The sequence below is a fragment of the Rousettus aegyptiacus genome, unplaced genomic scaffold (genome assembly GCF_014176215.1).
Source record: "Rousettus aegyptiacus isolate mRouAeg1 unplaced genomic scaffold, mRouAeg1.p scaffold_m13_p_2, whole genome shotgun sequence".
Classification (NCBI taxonomy): domain Eukaryota; kingdom Metazoa; phylum Chordata; class Mammalia; order Chiroptera; family Pteropodidae; genus Rousettus; species Rousettus aegyptiacus.
This window is the reverse complement of record NW_023416295.1, coordinates 29,873,356-29,890,999: the sequence shown is the minus strand read 5'-3', so window position 1 is coordinate 29,890,999 and position 17,644 is coordinate 29,873,356. Positions and strand designations below refer to the sequence as shown.

The window sequence follows — 17,644 nt, the reverse complement described above, 5'->3', positions numbered from 1 at the left end:
TAGTCTTTCTCCAGGAGTCACTCTCGATAACAACAATCATTTACGGAGTGCTTACCATGTGGCATACACTGTTCTAAGTAATTTTTGCAATATAACTTGTTTAATCCTCAAATAGTTCCATGAAGAAGATAACATTGTTTCCCTCACGAGACATACAGAGTGATTGTTTATAATTATACAATTACTGACAGTCAAGGCAACGAGTGGAATCAAGGCAGTCTGCCCCAGAACCGAGCACTTAACCACTAGGCCATACTACCTCTCTTAGCAGGACTGCAATTCTTACACTCGTCTCCAACTCCTCCATCACCTGATTAACCACATTCCATTGATTTTCTTTCTGCAAAGCCTCATCCTTCTGTTAGCTGTCTCCATCCCCCTATCCTCATTACCTCTCTTTTTCTTTTCTTTTTTTTTCTTTGCATAATGTAGATTTTTATTGAAAACTAGTGCTCTTCTTCTCCATTTATGGTTGTTTATGCTTCGTATTTTATCCTATATATTCAGAATGACTTTGTGGAAATTTTTTTTTTATGGTGGTAAAATATACATAATATAAAATTTACCATTTTCAAGTGTATAGTTCAGTGACATTAATACATTGACACTGTTACAGAAATTTTTAAAGAATTCAAATTATCCTCTTTTAAAGAACTATATCTAGTATTTAAGTCTGATTATGTCCTATGATTGCACATTATTGCATTAATATACTTGTATTTGTGATTTTTATTTTTCTTAAGACTTTTTTTATTAAGTTTATTGGGGTAACATTAGTTAATACAATTATATAATTTTCAAGTGTACATTATAGTTTGGCATCTATATATTCTATTGTGTGATTACCACCCGAAGTCCAGTTTCCTTCAGCTACCATATATTTGATCCCATTCACCCACTTCGCCCTCCCTCTGCTCCCCTATATTTGACCCCCTTTAACTGTCTACCTCTCCTCTCTTCTCCCATTCCTTACCTTCAGGTAACCACTTATCTAGACCAGTTTTTTTGACTTCCAGTTATTCTCTAGTTGTCCTCTGTCTAGGCCTATTCTACCTGGATCTTCATTTTATAAAAGTAAAAGCTTTTTTTTCTTCTGGATATAAAAATAACAGATGTTCACTGCATCACAATCAGAAGATTAAAACATATAAAAAAAAAAACTAAAAACCCAAATCATAATTTTGCCTCTCTGCCTAACTGTTGTTAGCTGATTGGTATATATTGTAGATATTTTTTCTATAAATATACATAGAAATATAATTTTTTAAAATTAAAAATTAAAACATATTCACTTATTTTAATTTTTAAATTGATGACATTGGGCATTATTAGTTTTTTTATATTTTCCAATCTTAAAGGCAAATATATTTGTATATTAGCTTGCATTTTATTTAATTATTAGTGATACTGAATATTTTTTCATAGGTTTAATGGATATTGTATTCTCTCTCTTGTGATCTCTCCTTGCCCATATGTTCTAGCAGGTTATCAGACTTTTTCTCATTGATTTTTATATGTTCTTTGTGTATTAAGCATATTAACTGCTTATTATGTATAGTGCCAAAAAATTTCCCTGAGTTGTTCCTCTTTAAGTTACAATTTGTTTTTGTTTTGTTTAGTCATACAAAAGCTTAAAACTTTATGTAGTCATATATATAGTTTTTTTCCATTATGTTTTCTGTCTCTGATGTTCTGTGGCCAGATTATTGTTCTAATTCTCCGTTCTGATCACATGACCTCTGTAATGATTATTGACCCCCACAACCTATGGAAGGCCAAGCTCATTAGCCAGTAGATAAGCCCTCTTCCTTGATTAGGTCACATTTAAGCTTGTTCCTTGCTCCTTTTTTCCATATAGTTTATACTCTATTCAAGCACAATAAACTACTATTCTGGAAATTTGTCCCATATTCCCCCACCATTAGGAATTAAGAAAAAATGTAAAAAGATTCTAATAGTAAATAGAGAAGGTCATGAAAATAGATTGATCCAATATTCTTGAAAGTAAATCCTGGAAATAATTTCTCAAAAGCAGAGGCAGAGTACACTGGGATCATGTTTCAGGATTCCCGTGTGCTTGGGAAAGGGAAGCTGGGGATGAAAACAAGGCCACTTGTACAGGTTAGGCTATTCCCCTTTAATCTAAATGTGTTCAAGTGATATAACCAGGATCATGAAGGCTGCATCTGTAAGTTCCTCTGGGCTATATGTTACAGTGAGCTGACTAGTTATCTAAAGCATACCCAGAATTCTTCCTATCCAGAACGCCCAAACCCTTTGCTCATGCTGTTCTATCTATCTGAGAAAGAATACTCCTTCTTACATTCTCTCTATTCCTCCTCATCTCAACGGATACCAATCTTCTGGGTCTCAGCTCAAAAAAAAAAATCTCCATTTTTGATGCCCTAACAAGAAGCAAGTCAACAATTGCTCCTTATAGTTCACAATGCTTTATTACTCTCTCATGCCACTCATCACATTCCCTTTTTCCTCTTGATTATCTGAGTGTATTATCTCCTTACCATATTGTAAATTCTGTGCGGGTAGAGATCATATTTCACCTTGGAGTACTCCCTCAGTACCAACAGAGGGCACTAGGTAGTCCTCGGTAAGTTGGCTGAATAAAGGAATCACCATTAGGACCAGGTCAATGTTACATCACTGAAGCCACTGTCTGGGGTTTACTGTTAAAAGGCATTTGAGAAACTCCTAGGAGGGCCATACCAGGGTAAGGAACAGACTTTAGATCATTAGTCTAAGCTTTTCTTTTTATTCATAGCAATTCTGTCCTATCAGGTTAACATTTACCTCAGCATTAGAATCTGAACCGAGTCAACATCCCTGAGCCTCAGTATTTGCCCTGGAATATTCAGTGAGCTACCAAGGACACGTGGCTAGAACCTCAGTGCCTTCCAGCTGGTTTCACCACTCCTGCAGAAACAACACAGCTAAACTTCTGTAGCACCTCAATACAGGATGAGGCTGTGCGAGTCAAGGTCCTCAGTTACGACTCATTAAAATGTGACATATTCACAACTGATTTTGCTCTAACGGAGGTTTATTGCAAAGGTATTTAACTCTGAGAAAGAGAGACTAAGAGTGTCATACCTGGATGTTAACATCTGCCCCGTTGTTTACTAACAGCTCAAGACACAAAGCACCATGTGTGGAGGCAGCAGCAAAATGCAAAGGGGTGAAACCACTGTTGTTGGGCTGGTTCACATTAGCACCGTAGTCAGTCAGCTCATTAACTACAGCATCCTGCCCATTGTAGCAAGCCAGGTGAAGTGCTGTGTTTCCATAGACGTTGATTTCATCGATCTGTGAATGAGTCCAAAACGGAATGATTAAACTCGCTGGAGCCAATTTAGCCCGTTTTCCACAAAAAGCCTAATGGCTTCCCCAAAGAAACGAAACATCCATCTGTCAACGTAATTATTCAGAGTTTACTCTTGCACCAGTGTAATCGTCCCGCAAATGCTTGTTACTGCAGGTAAAGACCAGCAAAAAGCGAACGTGACAAAAAGTGAATGAGGAAAGAAGTCAACTTGTGGCGAGAGATCTGGGGGCCAGGGAAGGGATAACAAGTGGAAGGCAAAGCTGCCTGGCAATGCCAGAGGAGAATTGAGTCAGGAAAGGAGAAAAGAGCCTGAAACTCCTGAAACTCAGCTGGGAACATGAAGAGAAAGGGGTGGAAGTTGCGCAGAGAGGTGCCGTGGAGCCTACACTCAGAAGTTGGGCTCAGAAGCCACTCTGGTTTGGCTCTGCGGTCTGACACCTCACAAGGCCTCGTTCTACAGCAGGGCCGTGGAGTCGTCCTGGTATTTAGCCCATGGCTCTCTCTTGCTTTCCCAGATCTGCTCCAACTGCTGGGTTTCACCATCATGATCTCGGAATTGCAACTTAGTTTCCCTTTCCTCCAGGGACAGAATGTTCCAGAACCTCACCACTGCTCCTGTTCTGCTATGTGAAGGAGAATGTAGTTGAGTTAACATCCCCAGCTCAGCATTGGACACTTCTGCTCTTCATCTCTGCTATTCATTCATTCATTCATTCATTCATGCTTACAAGCCATAATTTGGAAGGCTAAATTCTGTAGGTGGGATGAGGAATTTTAGCCAGTCTTTAAGAAAATGACTGGATTACATATAATACATATGTTTAACTATTTCTCTATGTTGATATAGAAAGTCTGTTTCTGGTTTGTCACTACTGAGTAGATACCCTCATTACCCTTCTTTAGTTGCCCATGTAAACTCAAAAACACAGAATGCTAGAAATGAGGGTTTTCCCCCTGATGAATTAAAATGCAAACAGGATTTAATGTCAAAACAATGGAAACCCCACGAATACACAGGATTTCATTTCAGAACAATGGAAATCCCACAAATACACTGTGGGGTGATGCATTACTCATAGCTTACCTCTACTCCCAGATTCAGGAGATGTTTGACAACATTGATCTGTCCATTGGAGGCTGCAGCATGCAGTGGGGTGTAACCCTTCTTATCCTTACATGTCACTTCTGCACCGTGGTTAATGAGCAAGGCCACAACATCCAGGTGGCCTTTACAAAGCAAGCAGCAGAAAACATCATTAACCTTTGTAGGACAATTTGATGATTCAGTCTACCTAAATTATCACTATTAGCTTTTACTGCCACAAGCATTTTGCGGAGCTATTTATAAAATGCTGGTTCATGGCAAATATTCAACAAATATTTAGTAAGTACCTACTATGTATCAGACTTTATGTAAATGCAGTGGGGAAAAAAGATGATTCATATGTGAGCCTTCTCTTCAAAGAGGTCTAGTAGAAGTGATGTCTATTCACAAATAAATAATAATAAGGTCCTGCTAATATGTTAGCACCATAGCCTAAAAATAATTTTGCTAAAGTGAGAACAATGCTTTTGAAAGCAATTGTCATTCCTCACTGAAAAGTGTTACAATGACAATTTGGTTTGGAAAAACTAATGAAAGAAAAAAACCAATTAATCGGAATCATTCCACATTACTGTTAAATCATATGAAATTGCTGCTGTTCAACCACTTTTTTTTTGACCCACAAAAATGGCTATTTCGTATGGTTCAACTTAAAAGTATTCTCACAAATTACTGGCTAAACAGAAAACCCTTCTAGTTTCAGCTTGTGTTGGCATATTTTCTAGAATATTTTCCTTTGTTCCCTATCTTACTACATTTAATATGATAAACGTATTTAACCTTTTTTTGTGTGTGACTAAAGATGGTTCAGTGCTTCAGGGCCATTTTTCTAAATATGGAAGATAATTGAAGGGTAGAGATGAGTAATGACTCTTGGGTCTAAAGAGTGTATGTGTATGTTTGAAAGAGAGAAAGAGCATGAGAGAGGGATGTGTGTGAGAGAGAGACAGAGACAGAAAGTTTGGTCTCGGCTTGTTTTATTAAAATTTGACTCTTTATCCTCAAGACTTGTATATAGAAAAAATTATTTTCAGTTACTAGCGGTGCTATCTTAAGCTTAAGTGGTGCTATATTTTGTCTTAATTTTGTCCTTTATTCCCCAAAGATAGTCACCTATATATTTTTTTCTATTTGTATCCTGATGACACACAAATGATGCCTACTTCTTTAAAGCAATTCTACACAAACATTTTAACCACACATCAGCAAAGAACAAACTTGAAACCCCAGGTTTTTTTGAGTTCCATCTCACACTAGCTTAGCGTGTGCTCTGCCTAAATAATCAATCTGGCAAACTTTCAATGGCTCCAGTCCTATAGGTACCATGCAGACATCCAATCTGCTTCAGTCAACTCAAAAGTTCATGTAACCTTTAAAAAATGATGATGGTTACAAAAATCTTAAGATTCTGGTTTTTTAAGCCCAAAGATTTATTCAGATTCATCTAAAGCATGTAATTTATTTCATCCCTGCCCCAAACCAATCTTTTTTCTTCCCACAATTAATGTTACTGTTTTTTTACGGTGATTAAAGGCCTGCATGCTTGTTAAAAAGGGTTCAGAAAAGGCTAAAAGGTATTAAAAGGAAATCAAAACCGTCCACAACACCAACCCCTGGAGATAATCAATTAACATTCAGTGTATAATCTATCCCAGATTGTTTTTATTGTATAGGTTTTTTTTAAATGGGAACATATTATTCATACTGTGTTATGATCTGTTTTCACTTAACATATCACAAAACCTTTCTATGTTAATAAATACTAAGAACAGCATCACTGTAGTCACTGCATAGTGTCCCATTGTGTCGATCTTCCGTGATTTACCAACATGATCTCTTGTGGATGGGCGTTCAGGTTGTTTATAACTTGGTGCTCATATAATCCTGTCTGCATATTTAATTGCAGGATGTTCTCCAATTAGAAACACAAGGAAGGATCTTCATTTCCCATAAGTCAACATTCAGGGTAAATTCCGTAAGGTCTAATATTTGTCAGTGGTATTTGTACCAACAAAAGTGAAAAGCAAAAAATGTAGAAATGTGACTTCTTCCTTTATCTCCCCCACTTGAGCTGGCAGAAGCAAAGGACTGCAAGCCTCAGCTTTGTTGGCAGTAGAGAAGCAGGAAGATCCATGGTGACGGTCACCTCAACCTACACAGCAGCCAAGGGACTGTCTGTCCTTCCTTCCTTTTTGTTTCTTTCAAAAATATTTATAAATAAAAAGACAAATTGAATTTATGTCCTTGCTTTGCTAGCCAGTTCTCTTTCCTTTTAAATACCTTATCTTGCTGCCATAATAAGTTAAAATAAGCACAACTTATGCAGCTTCCCAGTCCAGATTGAAACACATTCAATGAGGTCCTGGCCATGATTCCTTCCTTCCTCTCTGTAGGAGAAATAAATCTCTGACAGAGCAACTGCCTAACTACAGTGTTCGACACATGCCAGTAAAATGGACCAAATCTTAATTCAATTGAATCCCACACTTGAAGACAAGTCAGACTTGCCCAAGAGAAAACCTATACGGCCAAAAAGAGACCCATGGCTTCCTTAATTAAGGTTATCTGCACTCTGCTTTCTATTCCTGGAATCCTTACCCATATATGCTGCCCAGTGCAGAGCACGTCGGTCCTTCTTATCGAATGCGTTGATGTTTGCCCCTTTGGCCAAGAGTAAATTAACCATCTGAAAGATAACCAACAATGAAATCAAACGTACACTGTGTAACGGTGAGGGCTCCTTATCACCTGCAGGTGAGGAGCCAAATTAACGTCAAATCTAAAGGCAGATCAGAGGTCTGGATTTTAAACAAAGTAGGAAGATGACATCACAGCCAACCCTGTGGCACGTGTACCAGAGAAAAAAGACTGTGGTGATGGCTTTTTCAATTCACTGTGGCTCTAAATTTAAAAATGGATAGAGTTGCCTAAGGTTCAGTGTTACAAATATTATCATCACATTCTTTAAAAGTCTCAACAATAAGATTAGGTTCCATTTGGGGCCAAGAGGGTGTGTAGGGAGGACTCCTGTTCCCGATGATGACACCCACCTCCACATGGCCGTTCAGAGCGGCATGGTGCAAGGCTGTACGTCCGCCTCGGTCGGAGACATTGACGCTGCTCAGCAGGGGAATGATCACTTCTGCACACTTAACAGCCTTATTGGCTGCTGCCACGTGGAGGGGGGTCTGCCAGTTCTTGTCCCGTGCATTGACATCCGCCGAGTGCTTAATCAATACTTGCACTGCTTCCTACAACAAAAGCAGAGTTTGCAGAGGTCACTGACAAATGCTCAATCAATACTTATTGGGTGTGACATGTTTCGCCAGACCCTGGAACTATGAAGAGGGAAGGCTTTCTGCCCTTACAGGCTGGCTCAAGATGGATAGTCATTCTTCTGCGACAAGCAAGGCAATACGTGATAAAGATCAAAAGAGTGGCACAGATTAAAACAGATTCACTTTACCTTTCTTTGTTAGGTCACAAGCTCTGGCACACCTCCAAAACCAAATAAACCTCATATGGAGGGTCCTCAAAAAACTAAGAATTGATCTACCATATAATCCAGCAATCTCTCTACTGGGTATTTACCCCAAAGACTTGAAAACCTATATCCATAAAGCTATTTGCACATCGACGTTCATAGCATTATTCACAGTGGCCAGGACATGGAAGCAACCGAAGTGTCCTATGATAGATGATTGGCTAAAGAAGCTGTGGTACATATATACAATGGAATATTAGCCATAAGAAGAGATGAAATACTGCCATTTGTGGCAACTTGGATGGACCTCGAGATAATCATGCTAAGCAAAATAAGCCAGACAGAAAAAGTTGAAAATCACATATCACTTATAGGAAGAATATAAACCTAAAAGCAACAAATGAACAAGACAAACAAACAGAGACTCATGAATGTGGACTGTAGACTAGTGGTTATCAGAGGGTAAGTAGTCAGGGAAGAGTGGGGAGGTAGATGGGGTAAAGGGAGTCAAATATGGGGGGGGGGTAGGGAAAGGGTGAAGTGAGTAAAGGGGATTAAATATGTGGTAGCTGAAGGAAATTGGATTTTGGGTGGTAAACACACAAAAGAATATAGAGATATCAAATTATAATGTAAACCTGAAAATTACATAATTGTGTTAACCAATGTTACCCCAATAAACTTAATTAAAAAAAAGAGAGAGATAATGATCAGATGAAAACAAATCTTCTCAGTGTAAAGTTTCCTTATAAGGTATCAGGTATTTGGGGCTAAATAAGAGCACTCGTGAAATATCCATCTACCAACAAAAGGCTCCCAAAGATCATCTAAGGTTAAAGGTGTTTGTCAATAAGTCTCCCTCTTCCAAAATGAAAGGCCTCAAAGCTCTTCAAACATTCTTGGATCATTTTATAAATCTTTGGTTCTCTCAGCCAACATCTTAACCTTCACTGTGTGATCGATCAATAAGCAGTCAAGGGAAGAGGATGTATGATACTATCTCAACTTGAGGTTACAAAATTGCTTCGTCTTTTCTTCACATTTTCCAACTTGTAGTGGGGGTGATTTCCTTTCTACTGTTGAGTTCCTTCAGCTTTACCAGGCCTCCCACTTTTATTTTTCCCTCTATTGACCTAATCATCTTGTTAGTCTCTTCAATTATAACTCTCAACTTTGGCTGTGCAATGGAATCATCTGGGGAGCCCTTAAAAGTACAGATGCCTGGTCCCACTCCAGAAATTTTAACTGGCCTCAGAATGTCTATAAAGCTCCCTGGGGACTTGGTTGTGCAGCCAGGATTGAGGACACTCTTCCGTTCAGTCAAGTGAATGATACAGCTTCTCTAGAGAAAGGATGGCTGTCGGTTATTTCTCTTTATTTCTTGAGACTTCCCTGAGAGAAGTTGGGGAACAGGGAGGGGGGGGGCCTTTATGAACATCTTGTCAATATGGCATCAATGAACCACTGAAAAGCATCGCTACCACACTCTTGCCATCCTTAGTGGACTAAGAACTCACTTTTGTCCACTTTAATCCCCACAAGCTTGGATTTTCCAATCCACTTTATCATGCAGGTATATAAAAGTGCTCCCAGATGGCAGATGAACTCTCAAAATTAACACTTTTGCCAGAGATAAAAATGATGAAATAAAAAGAATGTTCCATGAATCAGTAGTGGCAATTTATTGAGATGAATGACTAACTTGGACAGCAGAATGAGAGCAAGAAGAAATTAACTTTGCAAGTTAGAGAACACGGTTTAAATAGTGTGACTTCATTTGGATACCATAAAGGGCAATAATCTGATAAGAGCCCAAGCAAACAATTTGTTAAGGTTATCAAAAAGGAAATTAAAAAAATATATGTCACCCATCTTCAGCAATAAAGTAATAATTATTAAATATTCCTCGAGCCCATTTTAGAGCAAAACATTCGTACTTGTATTGTTTATGCTCATCTACTGTGCAAAACACTGCAGGGACTACAGAGGACTGACAGAAACGTTACGTAAGCTCTGTCCTAAAAGCTAGCTGCGAGAACATAAAACAAACAACAGAAAAGCTAAATCACAACACGAGCATAAGATTTAAGTAAGAAAAACATTTTTATCAACTTCGGTCTCATAAGTGTCGAGGTTTATGTAGGTGCACAGACAATAGACTGTGATGTGGGAAGAAAATATTGGAACCTCCGTTTATATTTATTTTCTCTTAAAAGGAAAGCATCTTAGCTGGGCTTTAACTTCTGGCTTGGCAACGGTGCCCTCAGCCAGCTCCACCGAGGATCTTGCCTCAGTATTCAAAATGCCCTCAGGGAAGACAGGGCCTTCCACAGTGCTGAGGGGGTGGGGCTCGCCCCCTCCATTCATTCCCTGTGAGTGGTGCGCTGAGAGAGACAGTGATGGGCCTGCCAAGGCGATTTACAAGATTGTAACATGTACACTTAAACTAAAAGCGCCCTAAAATGAGCAAGATTTATGCAAGAAACTCACATAAATAATGTGGAAGTCACAGAGCTGATACTTCTACTCCTAGTAAAAGCTTTCCATCATCTATGCTACAAGGTAAAAAGTAATGACAAATTTAATCAGATCTGACAAGAGCTTGGCCAAAAAAAGAAAGAATATCATCAGAAGTCTATTATCTACCTTGGTTATTAAAGACTGTGATAAATGAAAAGTCTCACCCTAAGTATATTGTGCCTTGAAATATTAGTTAATTATAGTGTTCCTATATATAATTTTTAAATAAATGAGATGCATATTTTGAAGATGCATGCTGAAAAAGTGTTGCAGATATATGGCCAAAAAGGTTGGCGATCACCATCTCAAAGCAGTACTGTAAAAAATGGTGTAGTATCTTTTTAATACATTCACAGCAAAATGGCAATGCATACTGTCACTTTAATACCACATTGTCTTGTGTATTATTTTATAGTACAGATTCCTGCTTTGCATTAAACAATATGTAAATTCAGGATAGACTAATAAAACAAAAAAATATACAGGAAAATTTAACAAATTTATACTATTTGGAGATAAGACCAATGAAATCATTAGAAATTTGTTTTTTAAAGGTAACAAAATGTGATTACCTTTAGGGTACTCATACTAGAGATATAACTTTAGAGAGGCCCTACTTTTAAATGAATATTTAGAAATGATTTGCATTTTACACAAAGCAACAGGTTAAGCAAAGAAAAAATATATTTACATGCCAATTATAGCTCTATATAAATAAGCACTTTTAGAGTTTGTGGGGTGAAAAAAAAAAAGCCTGTATTCTTAAATAGGCAGCACTTCTAAAAATATTTTAATCAGATAATTTTGGTCTGTTTCTGAAAATAAAGTTTTACTGCAACACAACCTCATTCATTTACACATTCTCTATGGCTGGTTTCCAATTACAATGGCAGAGTTGAGTATTTGTGACAGAGACCATATGCAGCTATCAAAGCTTAAAACATTTACCACCGGGCCCATAATGGAAGAAGTTTGCAGACCCCCTCATCTAGCTCCTTGTTTAAATTACCACATACTGCAAATTATCAAATCTAGTTAAAATTTTGTTATTTACCAGTATGAAAAAATATTGCTTTAAGTCCAAATAGTCATCTAAGAAGGGCAAGTCCTATTAAAAGAGTCAGAAGCCCCTGGGTTCGGCCTTTGCTATGCAGTGGTGGATCTACAGTGAATACAGGAGGGGGATGTACAGAGCTGCTTTACTCTGTATAATGCAGTGAGAAGATTTGGAGCTTGGAAGGAAGGAAAGGCGAGGGTGGAGAAAGAGGAGAGAGAACATGGGCGCTACACCCCAGAGCAGAGGTATATATGTGAACAGAGTCAGCAGGCCAAGAGGGAAGAGGGGAAAGCTGACACATAAACCAAATGGATGCAGTAGGAGTAGGCTTTTGGAGCCAGATAACCAAAAACTTAAATCTCCAGGAATTTTTTTGGAATCATTGGGAATATTGGATTTTGCAATATGTAGCATGTGGTTTCTAGCCCATGATATCTGTTTAGAAAGCAAGGTGCCCCTGACCAACATCTGTGTTAATCTAAAAATCAGAAAGGGAAAAAGTTCAATTTCAATGGTCAGATGAAGAAAAAACGAAGTAGATAGCGTTTCTGATAAATCTCATTTCGTGTGGACATCAGGAAATTCCTATGTGAGTGCCAACTTCACCACATTTGTCTTTCATACCAACACTCACATTTACGGCTGAAGGATGCCTGGGATAACCATAAATGTAATGTCTCTGCTTTAATGAAATGTTCTAACTTCGCCATTGTTCATTTTTATTTCTATATTTGCATATGTAATGAATCATCTAGTTTTTCTCTTACTTGACATGAAGGACTGTATCAAGAAATGCTTAGTATACAAAGGAGGAGTTTTTATATTATGTGTAAGGATTAACTTTTTAAAATGAAAATACAAGTAGTCTAAAACGATTACAAAATTAAATTCACGGACACATAGGATATTAGAAGTAGTCTGATCCCTTCATTTGATAGGCAGCTTCACTTGATAGGCAAGTTGACTGAAGTCTAGGGCAATGATCTGTCGGTGCATGAATTTTCTACTAGGCCAGAGCTAACTCAGTGGGCCGTACCAGCTAATCATCCTGACATAAATACTTTTAAATGTTAATTCTCCTTAGTTATTCACATATTTAAACTTTGAAATTTAAGCCTGCCAATCTGGCTTAAGACACTTACCAGAAATTTAATATAATACTTTAGCAAAAACAAAGCTTTGATTTAAAAAGACGATAACTTTCTTTTTTAGAACTACCATTTTCAAAAATTTTCATCTTGGAAGCACTTTAACTGGGTTTTAAGAGAGAGTAATTTTATGGCTATTGAGGGAATTAGTAATTTTTGTAATCAAAAGAAGTCTCTCTTTTCCTTTATTACATTGGCTCAAAAGTTAATAGGAGTTTGCTCTGACAGAAATTTACAAGGTAAAAAAGAAACCAGCATTGGGTAAGAGAAGTTGAACACTTTCTGCATCAAGAAAAGTTACTTAAACAGTACTTCTCAAACTATCTGTGATAAAGGACTAGCTTTAAATAAATTATTATCATTCCAAATCCATCATGAGCCAATACTCTTATAAAATACAATAAAAAAGTAATTAGTAGAGTAAAATGAAAAAAAGATAAACACAAATTACTAACTCTATTTTATTATTCAATTTAAGAGTCATCAAACTACTCTATCAAATTGCTCTAAAAGTTTCTGAATGTTTGCTCTTATGGTGAGTAAGACAAAAGCCTACAGGCCTGGACCAGTCCTCATGCCACACTGTGAGTAGTGCTCCTTCAAAGGCTTTATTTCTTTTTTAATTAAATTAAAAAAAGCATGTGTGAGGATTTCAGCATTTCTTCTGAATGGCGGTATCAGCCAGTTAACATTCAATGTTAACACTATGCCTTGTTGGATTCCACTCCGTAGTAAGCTGTCCCATACAAGACACAGAAAAAACAGCCAGGGAAGAACTGTCATGGGATGTCACAGGCGAAGGAATTGGAGATAGCATTTGCAGTCACTTTATTTCTACTTTTTATAACTTTCTCTTTTTACAAAGGCCACTCCAGCCCTGTAATAAGAAGTAGAAACATACACTGTGGCACATGGAAGAGATGAGAATAGGAAGCATGTGTCCTAAAAACTGTCACCCTTAATTTTGTTTTTTCACTCTCTGTGCATTACATTTAAGTGGTCATAAATTACTCATGGAAAAGTAATTGTTTATGACTACAGAACTCTTGCAGGCATAAGCAATGTCAAATTTTATAAACCATGAGTTGCTTTAGACCGGGGTCTGAGTCTAATACAAGTTTCTGTGCTCTCTACAAAGCCTGGCAGATGCCTTGTACATAATGTATATTCAATAAATTTGGGTAGAATAAATATATTAGTATAATCATTAGCAAACTCTCTAAGTAATAATGTGCAAGTATTAACAGGCATTTACCGCGGGCTGATGCCCCTGAGGCCGCACTCAAATCCTGTAGGCATTTACTCTATTACCAAAATCATTGAGGCTTTTGTCCTCTATTCCTTATAGCAACTTCATATTCTGTAAGAATTGTGTAAATTGGTGCCCAACTACTTTGTTCAATTAATCAGATTATTTCTCTAAAAGTACCCATTACTAAACTAAACTCACCCTTAATTATTATAACTACTATTAGAGTACAATTATCTAAGAACTAGTAGTACAAAGGGGGTTCACTAAGATTTGGGGATATGAAAGAATTTAAAGGAAACTATGCAAGAAGCTCTGGCTTTGAACAGTGAGAAAGCCAGAAATTAAAGTGTTCTCAATCTTCAATCTCAAGTCTCTTAGCAGGAAATGTAGACCACATGCATCAGAATCTTCTTTTCAAAATGCAGATTTCTGGGCCCAACAATAGGCTTCATCAGATTCACTAAAGGTGAGGTTCTAGAACTGGTACTTTTAACAAGCACCCAGATGACTTAAATACTCACTAAATCTTAGTAGTGCTCACCTACATTCTAACTAGCAGGTTATAAAATGCTTACTTCCTTCCCATGCCAGGTACGATCTATGTTCTCTATGTGCTCATCTTTTTATAACCATAATGATAATTTAAGGAAAGCAAAAAGATTCTAGTCTTCCCTATAATGTTTCCAATTTTCCTGTCTTCTAGAATTTAGCCCACAAAAATGACAATTTTTTTAGAGGAAAGAGGAAAACATGTGTTTTTAAAATTTAAGATAAAAATAAAATACTTATACTGCTCAACTCTGGGCAACATCTTTATTCCTGCTGAGACTTTTGTCTGCATAGACACAGAATAGACCCATTTTATTGGCTGGAACGGTATCCATGAGGGTGCTCATGGGATTTGAGGGAAGCATAGAGCACAGTGGTTAAGAGAGCAGTTTCCCTAGTTACACTCGCCTTCATTTATTTGCTGCAATATCTTAGTCTCATTACTGAACTTCTGTGAAATTATGTTTCCTACATTAGGATTAATAACTACCAATCTCAAAGACTGGCTCAGAGGTTAAAACTGAATAATGCACAAAAAGTGCTTGGCATAACGCCTAGCACGCAGCATGTGTTCAATAAATGTTCATCATGGCAATATATATTTGGATACAACATCCTCAGTTCTACCCCAAATCTGGGATACAACCATTTTTACCTTTCCTAATGAAAATATAGGAAAGACCAGGGAAGAGAAAAGCCCAGCAATTCTCCTTCGGTGCTACTGTTAGTTCATTATAGAAGAAAAGCAATCTGTGAAAGGCCAGCTGCATTTGGCCTACGTAGGCCCTAGTCAGCTGTGTGCCTGGTTGTCTGCCCTAAACACTCTGTCCTAGAAGCCTCACTTTGTATCCCCTTGAGGCCTCTAGAGTACACTTAACAGTGCTTTCCACCAACCGGGCTTCAATAAACATGTGTTAAACGGTCCAGGTTTGTATGCATTTAATTCCTTTCCCCTGCAGCTGCTCTTTTCTAAGGGGGGAGGCGGGGGGGGGGGGGGCGGGGGGCAACAAGAGTAAGCTCATCAGAGAAAATGATACAAAATTCATAGTGACATTTCAGAAAATTCTTCCTGGCAGCCTCAAATCTTGTTCATCTATGTTATCTATAATTACAAAATATGTTTCCCTAATATTCTGGTAGGAGACTATCTTCTTGACTATCTTCTTTTCTACACAGCCATGGAAGTAGTTAGAGAAAGAGTATGATATGAATCCCTTAGAGAATCAATAGGAAATAATGCTGTTTGGCTCCAACTATCTGTTTGGCTGTTTCTTTCCCAGGAATCCCAGTTGAGACCCCAGTCTTTAATGAAACACTCAAAAAACAATTGTTTACTGAGCAGGCCATATGCTAGAAATACAATGACAAACAGTAGATATAGTACTCTTTTCAAGTAACTTACTATCTAGATCTTTTTAATTAAAATAGAATAACAATATCAATAGCAGTTTTATAGTGTGTCAAATTAGCCAAGTTGAACTACATTTCCCAGAATTCTCTCCCTGTATTTTTCCATACATAAAACCACTACCTGACTGGTGTGTTGGCTGCCAGTTAATGTTATAGCTTAAACATGGTGTTACTGACCAGCTGGATCACCATGTTGGTGCAGGGTAGAACTAGGTTGATGCTTCTTCAGATCCTGCCATATCTCCTTCAGTTTCTCCCATTTTGGGGCCAGGTGTATGTGAGCTCAGAGGTGAAGCCACCCATGCCCGTGATGTTGAGGCAGTTTTAGAGACAGATAGGGGTTCCAATTTGTCCCTGTTCTCCCCCATTTCACATCTAGCTTATATTATCAAATGCAGACCCTGCTGGCCTACAGAGATTTTGGGACCGCACAGAAACTGAGGTGACAGCCTAAATTAAACTTCTTCAGCAGCTCACACAATTATGCAAGATCTAATTTCTATAATAAATATCTTATTCTACATCTCTCATGGTGGTTCCGCTTCCCTGATTGCACACTGAACCCTGAGAGATCGATTTATCTACATTCCAGAAGCAAAGGGGCTTTGAAGACAATATAGAGTTTTTAAGCCTTTCAGTGAAGAAAGGGTTGGTTAATACATATTCATGTAAGTAATCTCAGTGTTCGCCAATCCAGGCAACAGACAGATGTGCCAGCTCTCTTGCTGAACACACATATCCCCTTTAGCAAATGCTAACAGCCAAATTCCACAATCCCGGTCCAAATTTTCTCCGTTCTTTCTCCTTCAGGCCAGCTTCCCTTTCCCAGCTATTATTTAGGGGAGGCACAGAGAAACAGTAATGGCAACAGAATAGAATTCAAAAAATTTCATATGTGATATCTGAATTAAGGACTTTCACAGCAGAGCGAAGCGCTTTGGTCTTAAGAAGTCCTTGGCGAGTTCTAACAATGGTTATAGACACTACAATTTTCTTAAGAAACTTTTCAACTTGCTGTGACAGGTGTTAATATGAAGACATCCTCTTTCATGAGCTTATAGATGATCCTGATTATTTCCAACTCAGGGCCTGTTTGTGTTTTAATTCCTTCCTGGCAAGAGACATCTATCTACAAGGGATTTTTTTCCCCCCAGCAAACCTGCAGAGGGAGCTGATTCCTTAGAAAAGCAACAAATGCCTTTCTCAGATATAAAGGTTGATCCATCAGTGGGTGGACTGAATCCAAACACACTAAAGATATGTAAAGAAGGTCGGTGGTTGATGGAAAATGGACGTTTTAAAGATTGAAGCCTTTGCAGCCAGTTGAGCTAACGAAGGTACCAATCACTTGGGAAAACACCTGCAACGTTAGTGTATGCATTCTCAGCAACACCTCTTACTTCTAGGTGTACCTGGAGAACATCGCCTTCTCCAGTAGGAGAGAAGCAGCTTCATTTAGTAAAATCAGCTACAAAGACTAGTAACCCGATGCCTAGTGCCTCTGAGGTTGGCCCAGGTTTCCAGGCTCACATTCTCCAGGGTTCCCTGCCACCCCTCCCATCCTGTCTGTTTCTCAGCTCTAGACCTGTATAAATGATAGGAATTGATTAGCCATCTTCACCCAAATTTCCAGGTTTCAAAATAAATTCTTTCTCAAGCACCTACAATGTGTCAGGCTTGGAATACACATCAGGGAACATAACACAGATCCCTGCTCTCATGGAGCTTACATTCCAGTGACACGTTTGTCATCCATGGCGTGTTCAAACAGAACTGATC

General features: G+C 38.1%; 1 protein-coding gene across 11 annotated transcripts in view; it reads right to left on the bottom strand.

Annotated features, from left to right (window-relative positions):
• The window catches only part of ANKRD44 (ankyrin repeat domain 44), a 274,950-nt gene that overhangs the window by 105,424 nt on the left and 151,882 nt on the right, over positions 1-17,644 (bottom strand). For all 11 annotated transcript variants that reach the window (XM_036236647.1, XM_036236653.1, XM_036236648.1 and 8 more), the window contains exons 5-8: positions 7,496-7,696; positions 7,044-7,131; positions 4,425-4,567; positions 3,109-3,321 (exon numbers count right to left, since the gene is read on the bottom strand). In XM_036236647.1, coding sequence (XP_036092540.1) covers positions 3,109-3,321; positions 4,425-4,567; positions 7,044-7,131; positions 7,496-7,696 — 645 coding nt within the window. The remainder of the gene's footprint in view (positions 1-3,108; positions 3,322-4,424; positions 4,568-7,043; positions 7,132-7,495; positions 7,697-17,644) is intronic.